At 42.8% G+C, this 25301-nt stretch overlaps 2 protein-coding genes and 1 pseudogene across 2 annotated transcripts; 1 reads left to right on the top strand and 2 right to left on the bottom strand.

Annotated features, from left to right (window-relative positions):
- Nucleotides 1–233: 233 nt before the first annotated feature.
- LOC147440213 (uncharacterized) lies at nt 234–1616 on the top strand. Its single transcript, XM_086483490.1, has one exon. It carries the CDS (start codon nt 443–445, stop codon nt 1445–1447), a length of 1005 nt encoding a protein of 334 aa, XP_086339616.1. The 5' UTR covers nt 234–442; the 3' UTR covers nt 1448–1616.
- An 18939-nt stretch (nt 1617–20555) lies between these two features.
- On the bottom strand, nt 20556–21887 carry LOC147440212 (MFS-type transporter clz9-like; annotated as a pseudogene).
- A 10-nt stretch (nt 21888–21897) lies between these two features.
- Nucleotides 21898–22667, bottom strand: LOC147440211 (uncharacterized). Its single transcript, XM_086483830.1, has 2 exons — nt 22030–22667; nt 21898–21922 (listed from the first exon to the last, which is right to left on the bottom strand). Exons 1-2 carry the CDS (start codon nt 22665–22667, stop codon nt 21898–21900), a joined length of 663 nt encoding a protein of 220 aa, XP_086339956.1.
- Between the last annotated feature and the right edge of the window lie 2634 nt (nt 22668–25301).

Raw genomic sequence — 25301 nt, 5'->3', positions numbered from 1 at the left:
CAGCGAACAGTTTTGGCCATGTTGTGGGACACTTTACAAGAGAAGAGAACATCCATGCGAGACAAGGACCGCGGGTAGTTTATTTTGCAGGATTAAAAAATTTGGGTGCAGTTGCGCCTTCACACGATTTCATGACATTCGATCATGCAAAGAAAAGTTCCATAATGTCCATTAGAAAAGTCGAGAGAAAGCTTGCTGGGAGCCGTGGCGTGGTCCAGCGAGGGAGAGCACGCACGCACTTGTCTGCTCTATAAATGGGGAGCGCGAACTTGGATCACGACGCAACTCCAAACAAGGGGGAGACGCAGAGAGAGAGAGAGAGAGAGAGAGAGAGAGAGAGAGAGAGAGAGAGCTCTCACGCTCGGAGTTGCAGCTAGCTAGAGCAGGAGCTCCTGCAGGGCTCACTAGAATCATGCAGCCCTAACTAGAACTGTGGCACAGAATGCCCCGCCCGCACTCTAAGACATCCACATTGGGTCTGAGACGAATAGGCTCCTTTCAGGAGGACGTCAGCGAAGAGGAAGCCCCTAGGAAGTGGCGCAGAAGGGTGCGCGTCATTTGCACAGACCCGGATGCCACCGATTCATCAGGCGAGGAAGACAGCCCGGAGGCGCTGCGTGTAAAGAAGCATATTCAAGAGGTGTATGTGCAGGTGGGTACGAGGGAAGAGAAGGAGCTGGTGGTGAGAGAGGAGGAGGAAGAGCTGGAGGCATGGAGGGAGTGTGGCGGCGGCAGCAGTAGCGTGAAGGCTAGGAGAAAGAGGGAGAGGCTGAGGGGGGTGCGGCGGCGGCCGTGGGGGAAGTGGGCGGCGGAGATTCGGGATCCTGCGAGAGGAGTAAGGGTATGGCTGGGCACCTTTTCCACAGCAGAGGAGGCAGCGCGGGCATATGACCGCGCTGCTAACCGCTTGCGAGGCCCCTCCGCGCTTACCAACTTAAATCCCTCTACTAGAACTATGCCAGCGGGCTTACCTGGTCCGACCTTGCAAAAACAGCAGCTGTCGGACACATCTCCGCCCAACTCATACGACTGGGAGGAGGGAGCAGCTGGCGGCGCTTCCGCTTCCGCTTCGGCCTCCACCTCCCGGTCCCCTCCCGCCTTCCTCTCTTCCCCTTCGACCCACTTCTCCTCCTCCTCCTCCTCTCCTGCACAATCCCCGCCACGCTCGTCCTCCGACTCGCCATTTGAAGCATGCGGCCCTTGTAAGCCTCCTCTCATGGACCGTGACCTGCTCCCGCTCCCGGCCTTGGGCTTGAATAGCTGCAGCAGCCTGGACGTCATGACCTTCTGCCAGCAGCTTCCCTTAATTGGCGGCGATCCCCTTCACCAGTTGCTCCTGTCTGACATGCCAATGCTTCAGGTAGATGTGCCAGGCGATACCAATGTACCCCAGCTTGCGGATGTCGCCCTCTTCTTTCAGGAGAATGATTACGAAGGTCTCTTCTGAGATCCCGAGCTTCCCCCTACCCCACACGGCACACTATACTTTATATATTGTGTTCATAAGTTCAAACTTCGCTTATACATAACAAACTAAGACTGTACCATGAGAGAATGGCGGCCTCTTGCCGTTGTTGTAATTCCAATGCCTTTAACTTCCAAAGTCTTCAACAATATGATTGTGTCGCACAGGCAGCTAACGATGCGAGGAGGTAGGTTACATGCGGAAACTATTGGTGTGGGTTTTTTCCAAGACTTCTTTTTAGAATTGTTCTTAGTGTAGAGTATGTCCAACATGTATAGGGCATAGAAACTCACTAGTATGGCTCCCGGCTCTCTCTCTCTCTCTCCCCCCGCCCCCCCCCCCCCCCCCTCCCCCCCCCCCCCCCCCCACCACATTGTTTGCTAACCTATGTCATCAAGGCTATAGGGAACACACCGCTAGATCAAGTTGCTTGCGACTCGTGGCCGATAATCCTCCCTGCATTATATAGACTATAGATTTAATAAGGCGGCTCTTATCATGCTTATTAATGTTTAACTAAGTCGTGTCATAACACCAACCTCCAATACATGGAGAGAGAGAGAGAGAGAGAGAGAGAGAGAGATGTGGTCATTGTAGATTTGTGAAAACACCTTGTGGCTCTTGCAAATCAGTAGTGAGCCCCCTTAAAGAAAAAGCACACTTGTCAATATTGCAAGGTCCATGCATAAATCCCATAGCCTGAGGCCTACACAATAGAATGCAATGGCATAAGACGGCGAGCAAGTTTCTTCTTTGCCTTGAGACATCTACACTCTTTATAATGGAGCTTAAAATTTTCAAGGAAGGAGAGACCTTCCATCCACATGTCACACTCTCTTAGTTTCAAAGATTTGAAATCCAAAAGTGAAGGGTAAGTACTAAGATGGTAGAAAATGAAAAAGCTTAAAAAATTAATTTGAAATCCAAAAGGTAAAGGTAAGTACTAAGATGATAGAAAATGAAAAAGCTTTTCTGTCCTGACAATGTAAAGTCAAAAGAACTTCTATACTATATTTATCTTATTTATGGGAAGGCCATGGAGTTTCAGTGCAACCCTTAAATTTCAGCACCGTCCACTCATACTACTTTTACTTTTAAAATCCATTTGAAGGGTAAAAAAAAACAAGAAAAAATCCATTTGAATGGTGGCTTCACTTTTCATTTTGAAGGCTATAAAGAACTTCCCTCTATGTCACCCAATAAACCTCTCTTTGGAGGCTTGCACGAATCTTCCATGTTGTAAGTGATCTTCGATCACACTTGTTGGACGGAGCGACTCACACACCCATGAAGTGCATGCAAACACTACCTAGATCAACATAATGTCAATCGAGGACACAGATGACACGATAGGCACACGGAGGAAATCTCTTTAGCTTGTCAGGTCGAGACCATCCTACACATACAACACTCTCTGAAAGGCCAACTATACCACAATCAAGAACCTCACTGCTCTCAACTACACCACCTAGCCACATACACACATACAAAAGGTAACTCACCTAATCATGCCAGATTCGTAGGAAACTTAAGGAACACCATCCCCGCACTAGGATACACATGTCTCTACGCTTCTACACTCAAAACACTCACTCTAAACCCATCTCCGGAAAACGCGTAGGATGACAGAGCAGAATTTTGAAAGTGTTCGAAACTGAAATTTATGAGTACCTATGCGTAGCTTATGTTGCCACGATTCTATAGACTACTAGCACGCAGAAAACAGACATCGTTTGATACACTTACGGCCACAAATAGCTCGTAGATGCGTCGGCGTGTGCGCTTCATCTCGCGTGGAATGCTTGGGTTGTCGCGTAGCTCTCCTCGTGCCTACAGCAATGGTGCAATCGGATCTCCAATGCGTTGAGCGAGTCGGGCGTAGCGAGAGGATAAAGCTCACGCTCACTCTCTTTCTCTCTCACACACAGTAGACGGCAGCGCTAAAGTTTTGATTATGATTAAAGTCCTTCTTTACAAAATGACCTAGGTACCTTATATACTAAGGCTACCTTAGGTTTAACCAAAAATGGGGTTGAAAGGGTCAAATGGCTTTGTATTTACAATCTGGAAGTGCCATTGCACCCCGGCTTCTGAAACTAAAATAACTACTCATTACAAATGACGTTTATAGCCATAATCCGCAACATTTCATAACTCGCAAAAGATAAGACTTTGGTACGAAACTTGAGTTATGTTGTGTTGTTGACCCAGCGGTCAACACTCCCCCCTTCCGCGTTCATGTCATCCCCGACATGACCTGATTGTCGATGGCGATGTGGTCTTTGCTATCGTTTTGGCTTCATCTGTTGCACTGCTTGTAACTTTGTCGAACCACAACAAGAACTATGATCCATTGAGCGGACATCTATCATCATAACCATTCATCTTTTGAGATGCTCTGATTACTTTTATGTCTGCTTTTCTTCATTGGGGACTTCTTTGTTCCTGTGCAATCATGTTGTTAGTGTTGTCTGTTGCAGCTTTGTCATTGTAGGCCATTCTTCGACTCGCCATTGAGGAGAAGTATGCTATGATCTGAAATTGGTGCTCCAATTCATTTGTAAATTGATTTGAGTAGCATTTCCTTATTGTTGATGTAGAAGGAATATGTACAAGAGGATGGTGATAGGTGTCTTTAGGTTAGGGTCTAAAACCTAGATGACCAAAGAGAAAAAACCCGGTGGGAAAAAAAATGCCTTTGGTATACGCTCTATTGGAGTTGAGTAGTTGAACGTGAAGTACATGTTCATGAAATGTGAGTGCTTGGGTGAAACACGGAAAGAGTGCCTAATGCAAGTGCCAATTATGGGACACTCTATATGCATATGAGAAATTTGTCAACAAAAGCATGCAATGTGAAAGAAGGAGATGATGGGTGTTTCGAGCAATAAATGTAGCACATGTGACATCAAAAGATGTCTCAATAGCTTCCACCTTTCCAAGAAGGGTTGTCGATGTAGAAGTTTCTCCACTCATATCTCACTGTACTCACTACATGAGTGTCTTTTGGACCTTCTCCTTCACTTCACCAGACTTAAGTACTTAGACTTCGACTCTTTTGCTCACCTATACCAGCATGAGCAACACAACGTAAATATGCTCAACTCTTCCAGCTTGAGCAGTACCTAGAATAGCTAAGACGCTTAGACCACAGAGAATATTACTTGAAGCTTTGGGACTAACACCTCACTCATTTTGTGGCGTAGCTACTCGACTCTGACTTGTATGACTTGTCGGTTGCATGTTGACACTGCTTTGTGACAAGTTCTTCGGCTGTTGTAGTGGCTACTGAGACATACTTCGTGAAGTTTCATCGTTTTCCTGTACTTTCTTCTCTTTGTAGTGCTCAGGCCTCTCGTCAGTCTTTTCTTCATGTGGATTATGGATTTTTTTATTTTTTTCTTAATAAAAAACAAAGAAAATCTTTAAAAAACTTAACGAAAGAAAAATCATTCAAATAGAAATCTAAATGCTATGTACACTATACACATGTCCCTAGGGGCTCATATATGGATTTTGTCCCCATACTCCTCTGTAACACTACTATAAGGGCATATACTCTAAATTTCGTCAAAAATTTATCACAATAAAACGCAAAAATTCAATGCGTCTCACAAATCATTGCCCTCTAATAGTCATAATGTTAGGTCTGCATTCAGAATGCCTCCCCCCTTCCTATTTGGAGTCATCCTTTACGACAGGGTATCGCAAAGGGTATGTGTTGTGCTTGGGCAATTAAAAGTTGTGCCTATGCAGGCCCTGTAATGTAGCCCTATTATGCATACACAATCAATGCATGGAAAAGATTATATTGTGCAAGATGTGGGTATAAGCAATTTGCTTATTGGCATTTGTTGGCGAGGCTTCCTAATCTAAGCAATGTAATGGTCTTTGAAGCTCCTATATCGTTGCTTGATTGAAGCGACTTGCTCTCTTCTAACTGTACTGTAATCGTAGGAAGAATTGTAAGAATTCAAGCGGCGATGCACTGACAACAGTTTTGTTGTTCATCTTTGGGACCCATTTCTTTGCGATTATTGGCTGTTTTGTTCCTGGCTCTCGTTTGGGAACCCATACTTGCCCATGCTTCGTTTGTGTTTGAAGAGACTTCCTTGGAATCCACCTTTTTGTTGTGTGAGTCGACAGTGGTCTTTGCTTCAGCCCTTGTACGCTTGGTTGGGGACGGGATTTAGGCTTTGAAAGTTGATACTGAGGTTGTTTTGGAATCCAAATGAATTCCTGACCATTTTGTGCTTGAATCAACTTCGTTGGGGCCCAAACCTGAGTTATGAAAGCTTGCGATTTTGTGATATTCTTACCCGTTCGTACACGCTTTCCTTGTTTTTGTTTTGGTGTTGGATCTTGTGATTTGTCATTAGAGATCTTTCTCTTCTTGATCCATATTTGTTTTTGGCCGATCTGGCTTTTTGGTATCCAGATTTGTCGAGCTTTTTGGCTTTGACTTGTTGTCCTGTTCTTTTGACATGTCATGGTTGTTGCTGAAGGGGTTGGTGATAGTGATGGCCTGAGTTGACGATAGGGGATGTCGTAAGATTCATCACTATCGCTACTATCCTCAGCAAGGTTGACTTCTTGTACTTTCCCTTGATTTTTTGGCTAGTAGTGGAAAGTTACTGTCTATTTTCTCGTGGGTGGTAGTTTCTTGGAGGACTTTTCTAGCCCATTGATTAGAGCATTGTTAGCTCGTTGCTCTGGTCGTATTCCTCCTAGCTGAGTCTTTGCATCCTTATTAGGAGCCATGTATGAGGATGCTTGTGGTGGCTATGTCTTCACCGAGGACTTTGCAATCCACTTTTGATGCACTTTATTCGTGTAGCGATGACATTGATTCTCGGGTCGTTGATCTTCTTGAAGCTCGAAGTGTTCTACAGAGTCATAGAACTCGTCGTCTTCTTCATCTTTTGATTCTCCACATTTCTTTGTTTGCTCCTTATTTCGAGAGCTTGTTGATGTCTGGTTCTCTTTGTTTTCCTGGATTACACTCACTGCAAAATAAGGAACGACATCATAGCCATCTTTATCACAAAACTTTGTTGTGGGAGCATCCTCCATGGCGCACACGTCCAGAGTAGCCAAGATGTGTTCCCATCCAAAAGGCTGTAACTCTTCTTCAGGAAATGGTTCTGGGATATAGTCCATATCCTCTATAACCCGCTCTAGTATACATTCCTCACGTTTCAAGCTACCACATTGTGAAGCTCCACACATCCACAGGTCTTTAGGCTTACCTAACCAAGCTGGAAGTTCTGATCTTGCTACTGTGGCGGAATCAAACTCCTCAACCGGTGTTCTCGTCACATCCCTATAGCTATGGTCCCTCAAGTTTATCTTTGTTATGGTTTCCATATGTCTCAGGTATATATGGTCATAACCCCAATCTTGGACCATTTTCAATTGTCGCATGAATGGTCTTCCCAGAATGATTTCATAGTTGTTCTTCTTGCCAAAGTCAACAACAGCAAAAGTGTGTTCATATTCAATGCCACAAGAAGTAACAAGTACTTTTTCTAGCAGTCCTAGGGGCTTTTCCTTGTGTCCGTCTGCCAGCTGCAGGGTCATTCGTGTGGATATCAAGGTAGGTTTTCCCCATTTTTTCCAAACCTCTTTGGTTGCAATGGCCACACCAGCTCCACTGTCAAGGATTGCCATGGTTTTTACATTATTGAATTCCACAAGAAGGGTGGTGTTTCCCTCTTCTCCCTTGTAATACTCGCCTACCTTGTTTAATGGCACTGGCCTAGTATTTAGTTGAGGCATTTCAAGCTCTTTGATGCCTTCCTCGATTTGAGTCATTGGGGTTTTTACACCAAATTTCTCTAGACATTTACCCACATTAGCCCACATGTTTGGTCTTATTCTGAGCAGCTCGAGTAGCATTCTTGTACAGGTGACTGGGGTAGATAGAATATCTACTAGCCCCTTTGAATCGATGGCTTTGTTGGGAGACAATCTTTGTGATGGGACTGCAACCACATCTGACTTGGTCTCGTACTCTCCCATGTAGGACGGTAGTGTTCTTAGCGAATGGGGTTGACTATCCATAGATTTTATAGATCCTTTGTCGCCCCAATACGATCGCACGTCTAGATTCATTTGAGATCCAGTCTCAAATTCCTCTATTGGTGGTAAAAACACTCCTCATTCATCACCATTCTTGTCTACTCGTCTTCTTAGGTCATCGGCTTCATTGGCCTCTCTAACTTGTTTCCACAATTCGTCAAGACCATCTATCTCTTTACAATCCTCAGGTATAGCTTGGTGAAATCCCTCGGAAGAGTTATCTGTGGTATTCAGTACTATCCTTGGTTCTAATGCTGGGTTTTTGAGGTTTGGTATGTGCTCATGACTAGAATCTGGCTCTTTTAGTTCCTGGTTTGGTGGGATTACTTTTGTAGGCATGACACGGATCACATCCTCAGGTTTTGCAACTGGTGGTTCTAGTAAAGCTTGGGCTGTTTGAATCATTTTCTGGCACATTTCAAACCTTTGCTTTTCTAGTTGTGCACAGGGATATGTCATCCACCTGTGTTCTTAGGTTTGGTTGTTTTTTAGTCTCACATCATAGGCTTTCAAGAGGGCATCTAATGTCTCATTAATCTTCTCTGCCAACACAGATCCTCCTGAACTAGCACTTCTCGGTTTCTCATCCGTGGATGGTTCTTCTAGAGGTTTAACCATCTGTGTAAGAGAAGGTGCCTCCTTTTCCTCATGTTGTTTTATCTTCTCCTTAGCTTCGGTAAGCTTCTCAGCTAGGGATTTTTGCTCTCGTTCCCTGCGTGCTTTCATCCTAGTCTTTCTAGCTTTCCAACTATTTTGTTTGCTCTTGGTTTTCTGATTAGGTGCATCTGTCTTTGGTCCATCATCTGTCTTTGGACTCTTGTCACTTTCCGTGTTCTTTGTCTCTGGATTCTCATCAGCTTTCTTTTGAGCTTGTGCTCTCGTAACCACTTGAACTGGTACGACATTTTCATTTTCTGAGCTACTAGGTAGCTGAACAATCCCTAATACATTTGTCGTGATTTTCTTGATTTGGTTTGGGTTTTTCGAGCAATCGGGGATCAAGTGAGAGATTCCACACTCAAGACAATAGGCATTTACTTCAGTGATCTCCGTATGAGGACATTGTTTGACCAAGTGGTTGTCACGACTTTTGTGACAATCTGTCTTTGGTTGAGGAGATTCTTTTAGCATTTCCTCTTGGCTATAAGCAAGCTTTGACCTAGATAAGCCGCTATTTGCAATGAATCGCAGTGTCCTTTCGTCCATTTCATACCTTCTTTCTCTTGATTGAAACCCAGGAGGTGGAGGTTGTACCGGCCTCACCACTCCATGTGTTTCTCTCACATTTTGTTGCTCCGAAGGGTAGTACTCACTTTGGTTGCTATACCACATTGTAGCTGGCACTGGCGTTGGTTTATTTGATGCTTCCATCATTGGCATGTATCTCATGTCTACCGGCATTCTAGCACCTGGCAGCGGAGGTTGTTGTCCTAAGACAAGCTGTGGCCTTAAAACTCCTACTGGTCTTGGCGCATTCCCCGTGATGTATATAGGTGGAGTAGGTGCTTCTAGAACAGGTTGTACATACCTCTCCCTAGCATTTTCCATGCTATAATAGCACTCTTCCTCCGTATGGTTCGTCCATTTTCTCTCAATTTCACACCACTTCGGCTCTCCCGAATCAGACCTTACAAGAGGAATCAACCTCTTGACCAAGTCGTCGATAAGGTTTTCTTGATCAATAGGTGTCGTTGGCTTGGCAATGGACTCACTTATCTATGAAACACTGTGCTGAGAGGATGTGTCATCTCCTTGACTCTTTAAGTCCTTTTATTTGTATGCCTCACAATTATCCACTAGATAAAGAGCTTCTTTGATCAACTCGTTTAGCGTCATCCTCCTTATCATATGCAGATCCTTCTGAAGGCCCGCATGTCTCATTCCCTGGATAAAGATCAGCATCAGTCGTGCTTGCGTAGGTAATTCCTCTCTCGGACAGAGCTTAACATATCTCTTGAGCCGTAATGATGCTTTGCGTACTAATTCCTTCTCTTTCTGTTTGAATCTATAGATTTGCGAGACCGTGTTGTGAGCAATGCCTTTTGGCGAGAATTCTTCAATAAACTCCTCAAACAGCTCATCTAGGGTCTCAAAATCCCATTTTTCCACCGAGTCGAACCATGTAGCTGAATCATCTTCTAGAGTCAATCCAAATCCCGCAAACTGTGTTGCAAAATCTGAAACTTCATCTGCTCTAATCACTCTTCTAAAAGCCGCTACGTGATCTCTCGGATCTTTATCTCCGGAGTATTTTCTGTTTACCCATTTCTGGACTTGGGATGGTCTAACTTGTCGATTGTCTACAAGTCTAACCAAAGACTCTCCCAATCCTTTTCTCGTTATCGCTCTTGAAGGGAATCCTGGTGGCTCTCTTCTTGGAACTCCTATAGGAATTCTCGTGTTTGGTGGAGACATTTGTGATCCTTCATTGACCAAATATCCACCTCTTTCTAGTACAGTCTATGGATTTGTGTTTTTTACAACTCTGTATTCTCGTTCATACTTGTCGACAACTATAGATCTCCATTGATAGTCGACTCCGTATGTGTAGACATATAAGAGCTTGTAATCCGCTATCTCTTCTAGGTATGGATTTGAGCACCTATAAAGATTGACCTCATTGTCGTCAATGTATCTATATAGTCCTTCACTCTCATGACCAATCATCCAAACTCTCTCAACAAGATGGATCTTTATCAATTGCAAGTTTGGAAGATCCATTGTGGGAGGATATTCCTCTATCGTCGGGATCTCCAAGCTTGTGTAAGCTGCGTTTGAATCTAGGGTAGACATGAATTCTAGGCTTAAGAGATTTTGCTTGGTTCAAGTAGACTTAGTCCACTGTGTTCAAGTGCTTTGGTTAGGGAAAAGTCGAAACTATGTCCAAATTGCAACCGTTTCATCACAATTCTCGCAAATTGTCGCTTTCAGACACCCCTAACTTGCGGATGTATTTTGAGACCTCAAACGAAGTTTTTTTCAAAGTTGAACTAAACGATTGCCGTAGGCATACATTTAGTTTAGGTTTTGCCCTAAGATCTGTAGAGCCGCTCTCAGGCTACGTTTTGATATAAAAACTTTTCCGATCCGATACCGTTTGTGAAAGTTATGGCCAAAACAGTGAAATGCAGTTTAGAATGGTCAAAATGAGTCCAAATTCAATTTTGAAAAAAGATTTGGGATCTCTGTGACATTGTGAACACTTCTGTATGGTCAAAATTACAGTTGGACCCTAAAACTGGCCTGAAGACATCCTACACGTAGGATGTCTCTATGCTCAGAATTTAACAAAATTTGTTCCAGAGACTCCCCTTGAGTCCAACAACACAATGGTATGCTCAGAATTTCATTTGGATTAAAAAATGGCCTTGGGACATCCTACACGTAGGATGTCTTTTTGCTCATAATGACTTGAAATTTTCACCCCAGCTTCTCCTTGATGTGCTGATCACAGTGGTGTGCTCATAAGTTGGTTTGGAGTCCTAAATCAAGCTGGAGACATCCTACACGTAGGATGTCTAACTGCTCAGATTTTGTCCAAACTTGATCCCAAGATTCTCCTAGTGCTCAGCAACCCAATTGTATACTCAAAATTAAATTTGGATGCCAATAGGTCAAGATTTGGGCTGCATAAGCTTCTAGTGCACTCCAAGAGTAGGATGTTTGACAATTCTTGTCTTTGCTTGGTGAATAGGCCAAACAAGGTCCAAATTCACTTTTGAAAAAAGTTTTGGAATCCTTGAGACACTTAGAACCTCCCTTTATGGCCAAAGTAGAATTTCGACCACTTTATGACCCTGGAGATATCCTACGCGTAGGATGTCTTTTTGCTCTGTTTCAGCTCAAACTTGCATTGTAGCTTCCCCTTGATGTGCTAAGCTCACAACTATTTTTACTTTTTGATTCTGACACCTATAGGTTGGTCAAATGATCAAGAATATGTTCCAGAAGCCTGATGTCTGTTCTGATGAATTCCTAAGTCAAATCAACTCCAAATTGGACCAAATTTACCTGGGAGGCTTATTTAAGGCTATATGACAGCATGCTATGCCCACAATTTGAATTTGGCCTCTATATCATGCCTTAGACATCCTACACGTAGGATGTCTAACTGCTCAGAATTGCCCCAAATTTGAACCATAGACTCTCCTTAAGGTGCTGATCACTGTGGTATGCTCAAAGGTTGATTTGGAGTGCTAAATCATGGTGAAGACATCCTACGCGTAGGATGTATAATTGCTTAGAATTGCCCCAAACTTGAGCCACAGCTTCCCCTTGATGTCAGCAACCCAATGATATGCTTAGATTTGAGTTTGGATGTTAAAAGACCCCAAAACTAGCTATTCTTGCCTTTTTCAGTCAAAAATGCTAAAGTCTGTTCAATCTTCCTTTCAGTGACCCAAATGAGATGAAATTTATCACATGCACTCAATACAACATTTAGAACATTCCTATGGAGTCATCCTATGGTTTGGTCTCAAAATTAGGCCTTGGACACAATTTAGGTAGGATGTCTGGAAGTTCTCGCCTTTTGGCTTTGATCTTTCAAAATTTGGTCAAATTTCCACCTTCCAGGTGAAAATAGGGTAGAACCTATCTTCTGAACACACTGGTAACCTCAGATTTTCAAAATTTCCACAAGATCACCCTATAGACATGCTACGCGTAGGATGCCTACTACTGATTTTCTAAGACTGAAGTGTCCCTGATGCTTCCTTATGCTCTCAGCAAGTGCAAGTATGCTTCACAATTGCAAAAACATGCAAAAATCACTCAATTTAAGCCTTTTCTGAAATTTTACGTTTTCTGACTCCGCCTTTTGGCTTTTGGTCAACAAAAATAGGGAAAAACACCCAAGTCAATATGAAAATAGGGTAAAACCTACCCTCTGAACACACTGGTGCAGTCAGAATTTTCAAATTTGGTCTCCAGAACCCCCTTGAGACATCCTACGCGTAGGATGTCTATGTTTATAGAATTGCAGGTTTTCTTCACAGAACCCTTGCAAATGCTCTTTCATATGCACAACATCAGTCAATCATACAAAAATATCCACAAAAGCTTGTTTAATGCATTTTTACCCTCAAAAGCACACTTTTTCGTGATTTCAAATGCAATCAAGCAGTTTAGCAAGTAATTCAGTACTGAATAGCTCTAGATCAGAATCGGATCAATTACCTAAAGCTACTCCTACAAATCATATGGGGTTTTGCATCTATGAGTAGGAAAACGCTTCACTGCCACACACGGACTAGTAAACGCTTTTATCACCTCACAAATCACTCGACCACCAACAACTACTCTAATCCACTGATCCTAACTAAACCTATCTAGTCGCAGACCCTCAACAAGACACACGCTTCCTGGCTATCCACTTGATTGCGGAATATCCTCTTCCGGATCCACTTAAGAAAAACGCTTTCTTTAGCCGAAACTAAATCAAGCAACCATCACACGAGTGTTAGTAGGAAACCTACTTAGGTCCTTGTGTCCCCGTCAACGGCGCCAATGTTGAACGGAGCGACTCACACACCCATGAAGTGCATGCAAACACTACCTAGATCAGCATAATGTCAATCGAGGACACAGATGACACGATAGGCACACGGAGGAAATCTCTTTAGCTTGTCAGGCCGAGACCATCCTACACATACAACACTCTCTGAAAGGCCAACTATACCACAATCAAGAACCTCACTGCTCTCAACTACACCACCTAGCCACATACACACATACAAAAGGTAACTCACCTAATCATGCCAGATTCGTAGGAAACTTAAGAAACACCATCCCCTCACTAGGATACACCTGTCCCTACGCTTCTACACTCAAAACCCTCACTCTAAAACCATCTGCGGAAAACGCGTAGGATGACAGAGCAGAATTTTGAAAGTGTCCGAAACTGAAATTTATGAGTACCTATATGTAGCTTATGTCGCCACGATTCTATAGACTACTAGCATGCAGAAAACAGACATCGTTTGATACACTTACGGCCACAAATAGCTCGTAGATGCGTCGGCGTGTGCGCTTCGTCTCGCGTGGAATGTTTGGGTTGTCGTATAGCTCTCCTCGAGCCTACAGCAATGGTGCAGTCGGATCTCCAATGCGTTGAGCGAGCTGGGCGTAGCGAGAGGATAAAGCTCACGCTCACTCTCTTTCTCTCTCACACACAGTAGACGGCAGCGCTAAAGTTTTGATTATGATTAAAGTCCTTCTTTACAAAATGACCTAAGTGCCTTATATACTAAGGCTACCTTAGGTTTAACCAAAAATGGGGTTGAAAGGGTCAAATGGCTTTGTATTTACAATCCGGAAGTGCCATTGCACCCCGGCTTCTGAAACTAAAATAACTACTCATTACAAATGACGTTTATAGCCATAATCCGCAACATTTCATAACTCGCAAAAGATAAGACTTTGGTACGAAACTTGAGTTATGTTGTGTTGTTGACCCAGCGGTCAACACTCCCCCCTTCCACGTTCATGTCGTCCCCGACATGACCTGATTGTCGATGGCGATGTGGTCTTTGCTATCGCTTTGGCTTCATCTGTTGCACTGCTTGTAACTTTGTCGAACCACGTTTGAAGGTCAACAAAACGTTTGAAGGTCAACAGTTGCATACACATGTTCGTGTGTTGTGAGTGTGTGTGTACGTGTGTGTGTGTGAGAGAGAGAGAGACAGAGTCAACGTACCATTCGTTGAGGTGTTAAAGCGTTGCACCAAGGTGTGTGTGTGTGTGTGTCTCTGAGAGAGAGAGAGAGAGAGAGAGAGAGAGAGAGAGAGAGAGAGAGAGAGAGAATGCAATGTTGCTGATCGCAAGCTTTTCTGTGTGAGTGAGATTGTTAAGAAATAGAGAATGGTCCATTCGATTCATCTTGTGTGTGTGTGTGTGTGTATGTGTGTGTGTGTGTGTGTGTGTGTGTGTGTGTGTGTGTGAGAGAGAGAGAGAGAGAGAGAGAGAGAGAGAGAGAGAGAGAGAGCATATGTGTGAGTGAGTAAGAGAGAGAGCCATTCACTACAACCTATGCGAGTGTGTGTGTTTGTGTGTATGTGTGTGTGTGTGTGTGTGTGAGAGAGAGAGAGAGGGGGGGGGGGGGGGTAAGAGGGTTCTCACACTGGCACTAGAGAGAGAGGGGAGGGAGAATAAGCATTGGTCTTACAATTAGAAATGGACAAAGTGACATCTATAGAATCAAGAATCGACAAAATCAGGAATTAACATAATCGGAAAAGTTTGATCCGACTAATCCAAGGTAGAAGGCAGGCAAGCCCAAGGTTGAAGCGGAGCTCAAGTGATGAAAAAGGCGAACAACGGGAGGCAACACTCGGCTTTTTTTGAAGGCTTTTATGCTAGATTTATTTGAGCTTGACGGGTGATCTCACCTTTGAATGGAATTGACTTGGAATTTAAAGGTGAATCTCAAAATTCATAGGTGGGATTGCTCTAAACCTGAGTTTTTTTTAGCACTTAAAGAAATTAGAATTTTCGAGGCAAATCTCAAAATTTTGTAAGGGGGGTTACACTAAATCAAATTGAGGCAGAATGCTTCTCTAGAAACTTAAAACTTATATACGAGAAAATTTAGGGGCAATTTTATTATGTTTGATGGCTTCTACATTCAATTTCTTTATACTTTGTAGTTTTCCTCACCTTTAAATCTAGAATTTCAAAATAATCTTGAAAATTTATGTGTGGTATTACACTAAACGAATGATGTTATAATAGTTCGGCTATCTTTGTTTTTTTTCAAAACATTTAGAGGCAAATTTACTATATTTGAAGATTTTTGCACTAAAATTATTTGCACTTTGTAGATTCTTTTTGCTACCATGGCTCTTTTGGAGCATGGAGATATTGATTTTTTTATGTTTGGCCAAGCGATGACACGCAACGTTCAGCAGTAGTAACTCAGTTGTGAAGCAAAGGCAAATAAGGGATATGCATCGTTCACTGGTGGGGAGCACTTGGTAGTAGTAGATGGGTGTTGTGTACATGGGTTTGCTCAAACCATTCAGTGTTGGAGCTGGTAATGAGACAATAAAAAGATAATGGCTTAGGTGGGAACAATTCTAGCCACAACTCAACAGGATATGTTTGTGTGTGTGTGTGTGTGTGTGTGTGTGTGAGAGAGAGAGAGAGAGAGAGAGAGAGAGAGAGAGAGAGAGAGAGAGAGAGAGAGAGAGAGAAAGAGAGACGCAGGAGCCCATTCACCTGTTAAAACATAGGGACACATTCTTCTCCATCCACTCTCCCATCCTCACATCATCAGGGATGCAATTGAAGTGAAATGTCAAAATGGGTTCTTTTACCAAAATGCTGAATACAAAAAGATCTTAATGGGGATGCAACGATGGAGCACGTCCTAGCATTGGATGCACATATTTGAAGAGCATGTAGATGTTTTACATCTATTCCAAGGTATGGGTGTGTGTGCACACATGCATACATGTGTGTGTGTGTGTGTGTACACGCGCGCATGTGTGTGTGTGTGTGTGTGTGTGTGTGTGTGTGAGAGAGAGAGAGAGAGAGAGAGAGAGAGAGCATAATTTTAACCGCATAGGAAGAATCCAAATGGACATTGAAAATCTAGCAAGAAAGTCTTGAACTCAAGACTTGGTGTGTGTGTGTGTGCGCGCGTGCATGAGAGAGAGACAGAGAGAGAGAGACTTTCCTTGGCAACTTCGTAGCCCTCTAAAAGTGACCGTGGAGCGTGGAACTAACCAAAACATGTCTTGCTTCAGACAAGTCAGGGTCGTGAGAAGCCCATCTTTGGGCAAGTTCATGGTTTTGATAGCATGGTGCAACAATAGAAAGCTGGTAGAAATTTGTAACATTGTCATTGGTCGATGAGCAGGGAGATATGGGTAGTTTGGATTTATTAGAACTCGTTTGAAGGATGAGTTAGTCGCAACCACTTAGCTAAAAGCACTCCATGTGCTTAATGTGTATATGTGTGTGTGTGTGTGTGTGTGTGTGTGTGTGTGAGAGAGAGAGAGAGAGAGAGAGAGAGAGAGAGAGAGAGCTACCTAGCAGGTCTTCAACTCAAAATAATAGAGGAAGGGAGAAATGAAGGTGGAGAAAGAGATACCAAAGATCTGCTCAATGAGTCTTGATCTCAAGATCTAATATGAGAGGGATAAAGAGAGAGAAAAGGAAAACCTCTAAATTGTTATCTTTTTAGATTGATTCCAAGGATTAGAGTTCCATTCTTCTCGCATGTGGATGCATAGATACACACACACCCACACACCCCTACCTCTATATGACTTCTTGGGTGTGTGTATGTGTGTGTGTGAGAGAGAGAGAGAGAGAGAGACCCAATTGACATGCTTTTCTTTGCCGCAACATCGTGCGGGTCACATACTAAAATTTTCAAGGAAAGAGAGACACTCCCATGTCTCACATTCTACTTTATTTCAAAGAGAACTTTTAAAAAACATTCATTTGAAAATGCAAAAGTGACTAGGATGCTAGAAAATGAAAAAACTTGTGAGGTTGTCTTTGCAATGGAAAGTCAAAAAGACCTTAGTGCTTAAACTAAATTTATAATACTTAAGCGTATAGTTTTTGGTTTTTGGGAGGCCATTTCACTGAGTCCTTCAATTTCATCAAGGCTGCCGACTAGCTACTTTTATTATTGAAAATCATTTGAAAGGTGGCTTTCCTTTATATTTGAAGGCCATAAAGAAATATTCTCTATGTGTTGTTCAATGAACCTCTCTTTGCATGTTTGCACAAAACTTCTATGTCATAAATAAGCTTTGGTCTTGACGTTCGAAGTTCAAAAGTTAGATGCATGTATTCGTGTATATGTGTGTGTGTGTGAAAGAGAGAGAGAGAGAGAGACCCATTATCTCAATGTGTGAATATAAGAGACAAAGTCGACGTATCATTCTTCGAGGTGTTGACGCATTGCACGAAGGCTTTTTACATTTCCAATGCATTATTGAAGTACATTGAGATGAATAATTTAGCGATAGGAGTCCAACAATTTGTTATGGATGTCATGCACACATTGTGTGTGTGTGTGTGTGAGTGAGAGAGAGAGAGAGAGAATGCAATGTTGCTCATTGCAAGCTTTTCTGTGTGAGTGAGATTGTTAAGAAATAGAGAATGATCCATTCGATTCATCTTGTGTGTGTGTGTGTGTGTGTGTGAGAGAGAGAGAGAGAGAGAGAGAGAGGGGGGGGGGGGGGGGGGGGGGGGGGGGGGGGAAGAGGGTTCTTACACTGGCACTAGAGAGAGAGAGAGGGGAGGGAGAATAAGCATTGGTTTTACAATTAGAAATCGACAAAGCGACATCTATAGAATCAAGAATCGACAAAATCAGGAATTAACATAATTGGAAAAGTTTGATCCGACTAATCCAAGGTAGAAGGCAGGCACGCCCAAGGTTGAAGCGGAGCTCAAGTGATGGAAAAGGCGAACAACGGGAGGCAACACTCGGCTTTTTTTGAAGGTTTTTATGCTAGATTTCTTTGAGCTTGGCGGGTGATCTCGCCTTTGAATGGAATAATCATAGGTGGGATTGATCTAAACCTGAGCTTTTTTTAGCGCTTAAAAGAAAATTAGAATTTTCGAGGCAAATCTCAAAATTTTGTAAGGGGGGTTACACTAAATTAAATTGAGGCAGAATGCTTCTCTAGAAACTTAAAAAACTTATATATGAGAAAATTTAGGGACAATTTTATTATGTTTGATGGCTTCTAGGGTAGAGAAGCCAGTATAGAGACACCTAACTTGGCAAGGTGGTATCATGCTTGATTTTTGGCCAAATCACACGGTTAGGGCATTGGTCAGCACCGCCACGTGTCCCTGAACATCTGGAGGTAAGATGGTGAGATGGCAGTGAAGGAAAATGGATTTCCACACAAATTCTTTGATTCCTTTGTTAAAAACTAGAGCGTGAGTGGGGATACCAACCCCCCCCTTTGCACATTTCCACTTAGGATTCTCCCTTTGGATGATAAGTACCCAGAAGAGAGACGACTAATGCTCTAAGTCACTCAGTTTGGGATGGTACCCACTCCCGGGTAGACACTTGGAGGCTCCTCAGTGAGATGCTATCCCTTCACGCTATTAAGATGCCAACCTCGTGTACATTGAAGGCACACTGTACGAGTTCACTGCGTTGCCTCCTCACGTGCTCAAGCTCGGCACAATGGGCCTCGTCTTCCCTAGCTCGCCCATTGCCCTTTCACTGCGTTGCCTCCCCACGCGGGCGTCTTCTTCCCTGGCTCCCCTGTAGTCAAAGCCAAAGCTTGCCTCACGGTGCCCCCCTCTAGCCTATTGTATCCGTGCCTTGCCAATGATGAGGGACTGCTTGACGCGTGCTCTGTGAAGTCCCTGCAAGAAGCAATCCTGTCGACAGAGCTAATGAGGTCTAGAGGGATTGGATGCCACTAGCCCTTGTGCTCGAGCGGAACCTCCTATGATGGAGATCGGGGTAGATATGGTAGCCGCAGCCTCTCAAGCTCTCTTATCTGTACCGAACCCCTCTCAGCCCTTGCAAGAGAATGCCAAAAGAGTCAGCCGACAAAGCGAAACCAGGCCCGCATCTGCCATCTGCAGAGCCAAGAGTAATTGTTGTTCTCTGCACTTTTTTGGTTTTTGAGTTGATGTGCAGTCTATTGCCTTTGACTGTAAGGTTTTCTTTCAGGACTGCTAATAACTTGTGGAGCAACATGCGACAATTTACTTTGAGGTGAGGACTCTCGAGCCTCACTCAACAATAATGGATGCTTGTGAATGTTTAGGGAGTGTTAATATGTGGAGCTTGTACAGAGATATACTTTTCAGCTGAGGACTCTCAATCAACAATAATGGATGTATGTGAATGTTCATGTTTGAGTGCTTCTAATGTGGCCGAGATTCACCTTCGTTGAGAACTAAAATCTTTGCAAACGTTCTTGATTTGACTATAGGCTACTGCTTGAAATGTGACTGAGGTTAAACTTTGGCTAAAAACCATAATGAATGGCTAATAGTGTGTGAGGCTAACAGTATTTGAAGGTTGTCCCAAAGAATAAAACAAGCATTTGAAAGACAAAATGTAGCTGACGCATTGAAAGACAAAATGCATATGCTATAGTAAGACTTTAATAGGAAGGGGATATGGTATGAAGAAATGTGAATGATAAACTTTGTGTTGTCATAATAGATAGTAGTTGATGTTGTGTGAGAAATGGGGATGTATCATGTGTTTAACATACTAACCATAAAACAAAACTTTACTTTTTGCACCCTCAATTGTTACATACAAGTACTTTTATACACCATAAAGGGCAGCTGGCATGTTAAGCATGAAACAGAAACTGATTGGTAGTACTACGATTATTGCTTTGATAGAAACTAGGTATATTGCTGCAGGAGTACAACCCCAAGATTGGGCTGGCGAGTAGGAGAGATTGAGTTTTAACATGTGCTGTAAAACTTGTTGAAATACCTAGCCTTGATACAAAACACTACTCCAAAAAGTTTAGGGCTCGCCTAGAATAGTGAAGTGCTTCAAAATTGAGCTTAAGTAATGCAGTCATTCTCGAGCTCGTTTAGCACGCAACTTTTGCATTTGATGCCGTCGCGCCAAGGCGTGATAAGGATGATCTATCTGAAGTGGCCTCAATTGTAAGCCTTCTAATGAACCTTGTTCCCACAAGACTGCTCGTAATCTTTCTTCAAAGAGCTGTTGTTGGATTTCCCAATCTTTCCTCGAAAGTTTGGCTTCCCGGGCATGGGCCTTTCTTTGTCGAGCAGCCTCTTTCTTTGCAAGTGAATGAAGTCTCTTCTTTTCTTTTTCAATGCGCTTCTCCTCTTTTGCCTTGGCTATCTCTTCTTTCTTTGCATTCTTTGCTCTCATACTTTCAATGTATTGTGTAGATGTTAAAATGAGACTATTTGTGTAGTCTACAAAAGCCTCACGGTTTGCTTGACGCACACACACTTCTGACATTGGAACTCGGAGCATATCAATGATACGAACTCGGAGCATATCAATGATACGGTTTTACTGAGATGTGCCTTCTTGAGTAGTTGATGTTGGACCTGCATTTGAATTTGGAAACCATGCTTCTTGATGAGCTACTACTGTTGGAATTTGAACCACATTACTGACACATCTGTTTTGAGTTAGGCCTTCTTGAACAGTTGTTGTTGGAGCTGCATTTTCATTTGGAAACCTTGCTTCTTGATGACTTGTTATTGTTGGAATTCGAGCACTATCAGTGATATGTCTGGTTTGAGTTATGCTTGCTTGAAAAGTCAAAACGGGAGCTGCATTTCTATTAGGAAATTGTGCATCTTGAACTCTTTGTACCTGAGCTGCATTTTCATTAGAAAATCGTGCATCTTGATCTCTTTGTGGCTCTACTGGCAAAGTAGGAGAACTTACCTGGTTTTCCATGTAATTCGTGGTAATTTGGTTGGGTGTTATGTCCCAATTGCACTCGTCTTCTATGAAGAAATGTGGTTCTGAGTCGCAAGGTGTGTAGTTTGAAATTTCAGCTCCCTCCAAAAGCTGGGTGAAGCTTATTGCATGTGTCCGATTCTCTTGCTGAGAAGAAATTCTATTTTCTTTTTGGAGCTGAGATGCGAGAGTATTGAGAGCTAGTATGGCCTCAACCTCATCCTCTATGGGCTGCTCAATTGGTGTGTTGGGTACTTGTGACTCTATCTCGTCAAGTGGACTTGTCTCCTCAACAAGGTTAATGTGATTGCAGGGCATACCTTCAAACTTAAGTGCTGCAAAATCTAGTGGCCATATCCCTGTTGCTCGAAACCTTGCTGTTATGTTAGCTTCCGTTAAAGATAAACTTATTGCTGTTGCCACAATAGAAGCCAGCTCTGTCTTGCTTGCTTGCTTCGAAGCTATTCTCTATTGCCATTTATCCCTCTCCTTCGGAAATTGCACTTTTAATGGCTTGAATACTGATACGTCCAATGGCTGAAGTTTATGTGATGTGTGGGTTGGTAGTGTGACAATATCTATGCCGCTCTCTTTTGCTTTGGCCACTACCTCAAGTGAGACATGACTTCCGTGTCCATCAAGGACTAAGAGGTGTCTGTTTTCTTTGCCTTGTAGTGAAATAGCATCATCGAAGTGTTTAAGCCATGCCTGAAACAACTCTCCTGTCATCCATGCCTTTTTCTGTACAGCCATGGCAGCTCCAGGTTCACAAAACCTAATGTAGTTAGTTGTTATGCGACTGCCCTTAAAAATATAGTAAGAGGGTATTGCTTCACCAATTGCATTAACACAACACAGTACTGTCATCCACTCACGTGAATCGCATGTAACTCCATAAACTGACCTTGATCCTTTCTTGGCTAACACTTTCATACCCTTATCTCTAGATCCTTGAAATCCTGTCTCGTCTGCATTCCAAATATTTGACGGCGGGTAGTTGTGTTTTGAGTAAAGCTCTTGAAGGTTTTTGTGGAATGTTTCTATTATTTCTGGCATGAATCTGCTTGCCCTTGACTTGTCTAGGCTCTCGGTAACTCGAAAAACCAGAGTTGGGTGCCGCTTGCGAAATCCATCCCACCAGCTTCTGCCTAGAATGCCATTTGAAAAAAGTGTGTTCCTTGTTTGACAAATTTCTGCAGCTTTGAGCTTTACATCTGTCACAGAAACTCCATGACCAGAGTCACACTTTAAAAAAATCCATTGGAGCAATGCTTCTTCTTTGCCGGTAGTGAGAGTGGTGGGGGGTCCTTTCCTTTTTGTTTGAGTCCTTCCCTCTTCCCAATTAGCAATTGCACCTCTGCTAATGCCAAATTGTATGGAACATTTGTTTAGAGAAAGTCCATGTTCTCGTGCATGGAGAGCTTTGGCCATATCTTCTATTGTCCATGACAGCTTCGTGCGGGCTGTTGGCCTCTTTGGTGTATTTGGAGGATCTTCTCCTACCTCTCGAAGAGGTTGGGCTAGAGTAGTAGGTGTACTTGATCTTGACTTTTGAAATATGGCTTTTGTTATGAGAGCAAGAGGAGGATTTTTGTTTGATCTTCGATGCGATCGCTTCTTAATTCTGTTGTCTTTGCTTTCAAGTGGATGGTGTGGTTTTTTGATGCCAACCTTTTCTTTGTCTGGTGGAGTTGTGAAAGCTACCTTCTTCATGCATTGTTTGTTGGTGATAGGACGAGGCAATCGTGTACTCTTGGCTGCAGTCATAGTACTCTTCTCTGTCGACGGCTTGTCTTGGCTCTTGGTTGCAGTCCAAGTACTCTTCTCTGTTGACTGCTGGTCTTGGCTCTTGGCTGCAGTCTTAGTACTCTTCTTTGCCATGATTTCTGCACACAAATTTGATTAAGTGAGAAATGAAGAGGGATTATTAATTGGGAAAATGCACCTATGTTAGAGTACTGAAATATGCACACATTTAATGGCTGTGGTTTTTTTTAAGTCATCAAAAGTTAATTTCAAGGTAAATATGAAATTATCAACTGTTAAACCAGAGATATTAGGTCATACTGTTAAATCAGATGATTTGAAATATAGACGATTGAAAGAGATTACTTATATTATCAAGGAAATTATTGAAAATCGAGAAGAAGTTTTGCGTATTCCTTTACAGAGAAGCGCTTCTTTGGGACATGTTGCGTTGTCTCCGGATCTGTTGGTTGCTCTTCTTCAGGGCTTGTTGTTGGTTGCTCTTCTTCAGGGCTTGCTGGTCTTTTTGTGGGTTTTGGCGTTGAAGTGCTTTGCTTGATGCCGATGAAAGGAGCCTGCTTTCTTTTGGGGTTTTTGCAATGGTAAATGGGCTGTACATGTACTCTTCCGCAGCAACACCCTCGACCACCGTGCTTATGTATTAAAACATATGTGCAAAGTAGACCTTCCAACTGTGGGTGTCTTTCAACTAGGCAAGCTTTACACTCGCAGGGAGCTACAGATGCCATTGAGGAGTATTTTCATAATGGGACAGTGAGGCTGGAAACTGTGAATCTGGTTTGCAGCGTAGGGATGAGAGTGTGTGTGCAACATTGAACTTTGCTTTGGTTAAGTGATATATGCTCTGTTCATACTGGTCATGTATGCTTGCTTATGGCTGGGAAACTGGAATCTAGTAGGGATGGTGTTTTACTGTTGCTTTTATGCTGGTCTGAGTCATGGTCAGGTTCTGTTTTGTTGTTAAAGGCTCTGCTTGAGGCTGGCGTGAAATTCTCATGTTGATTCATGATTCTTAAAAATAAATGCATCGTTCATTATTGTTGAGATGGGGGTGTGTTGTCATTGAGCAGGTGGCGAGTCACTTGGAGATGCAAAATGTAGGATTTAAGGCTGTGGAGTGCACCAGTTATGAGGCGTACACGCGTAAAGAGGAGCAGAGTGTGTATCGAAAGTTGAAAACTTGGCCTTGAGTTGTAATTCTTCAGCATTTTCAATTTTTTAATGAGCCACGTTGTAAATTTTGCCTCTCTTTAGGCCCTTATTTTAATACTCATTGGGTCATTTATGTCTCTAACTTTTGTCTCTCTTCTGGTGTCCTGTTACTTACTGGCGCCTCTACCCTACATTCAATTTCTTTATACTTTGTAGTTTTCCTCACCTTCAAATCTAGAATTTCAAAATAATCTTGAAAATTTATGTGTGGTATTACACTAAACGAATGATTTTATAATAGTTCGGCTATCTTTGCTTTTTTCTAAAACATTTAGAGGCAAATTTACTATATTTGAAGATTTTTGCACTAAAATTATTTGCACTTTGTAGATTCTTTTTTCTACCATGGCTCTTTTGGAGCATGGATATATTGAATTTTTTATGTTTGGCCAAGCGATGGTAGGCAACGTTCAGCAGTAGTAACTCAGTTGTGAAGCAGAGACAAATAAGGGATATGTATCGTTCACTGGTGGGGAGCACTTGGTAGTAGTAGATGGGTGTTGTGTACATGGGTTTGCTCAAACCATTAAGTGTTGGGGCTGGTAATGAGACAATAAAAAGATAATGGCTTAGGTGGGAACAACTCTAGCCACAACTCAACAAGCTATGTTTGTGTGTGTGTGTGTGTGTGTGTGTGTGTGAGAGAGAGAGAGAGAGAGAGAGAGAGAGAGAGAGAGAGAGAGAGAGAGAGAGAGAGAGAGAGAGAGAGAGACGGAGGAGCCCATTCGCCTGTCCAAACATAGGGACACATTCTTCTCCATCCACTCTCCCATCCTCACATCAGCAGGGATGCAATTGAAGTGAAACGTCAAAATGGGTTCTTTTACCATAATGCTGAATACAAAAAGATCTTAATGGGGATGCAACGATGGAGCACGTCCTAGCATTGGATGCATTTGGGATTTTTCTATGGCTAGCATTGTTGTTTTATTTTCTGGGAGACACTGCCTCTGACTACTTGATATGCACATATTTGAAGAGCATGTAGATGTTTTATGTCTATTCCAAGGTATGGGTGTGTGTGCACACATGCATACATGTGTGTGTGTGTGTGTGTGTGAGAGAGAGAGAGAGAGCGAGCATAATTTTAACAGCATAGGAAGAATCCAAATGGGACATTGAAAATCTAGCAAGAAAGTCTTGAACTCAAGACTTGGTGTGTGTGTGTGTGTGCGCGCGTGCATGAGAGAGAGAGAGAGAGAGAGAGAGAGAGAGAGAGAGAGAGAGAGAGAGAGAGAGAGAGAGAGACTTTCCTTGGCAACTTTGTAGCCCTCCAAAAGTGACCGTGGAGCGTGGCACTAACCAAAACATGTCTTGCTTCAAACAACTCAGGGTCGTGAGAAGCCCATCTTTGGGCAAGTTCATGGT

Source organism: Adiantum capillus-veneris, chromosome 15 (genome assembly GCF_014529385.1).
Source record: "Adiantum capillus-veneris isolate H3 chromosome 15, ASM1452938v2, whole genome shotgun sequence".
Classification (NCBI taxonomy): domain Eukaryota; kingdom Viridiplantae; phylum Streptophyta; class Polypodiopsida; order Polypodiales; family Pteridaceae; genus Adiantum; species Adiantum capillus-veneris.
The sequence above is the reverse complement of the archived record's forward strand: the minus strand, read 5'-3'. Positions and strand labels throughout refer to the sequence as shown.

Bases quoted from the DNA above. Each gene is read 5' to 3' on its own strand.
- LOC147440211 (XM_086483830.1), bottom strand. From the start codon at position 22,667: ATGAAGAAGGTAGCTTTCACAACTCCACCAGACAAAGAAAAGGTTGGC. The intron at 21,923-22,029 runs GTCAAGGGCAAG...TTTGGAATGCAG, and splicing joins GTTACCGAGAGCCTAGACAA to ACGAGACAGGATTTCAAGGA.
- LOC147440213 (XM_086483490.1), top strand. From the start codon at position 443: ATGCCCCGCCCGCACTCTAAGACATCCACATTGGGTCTGAGACGAATA.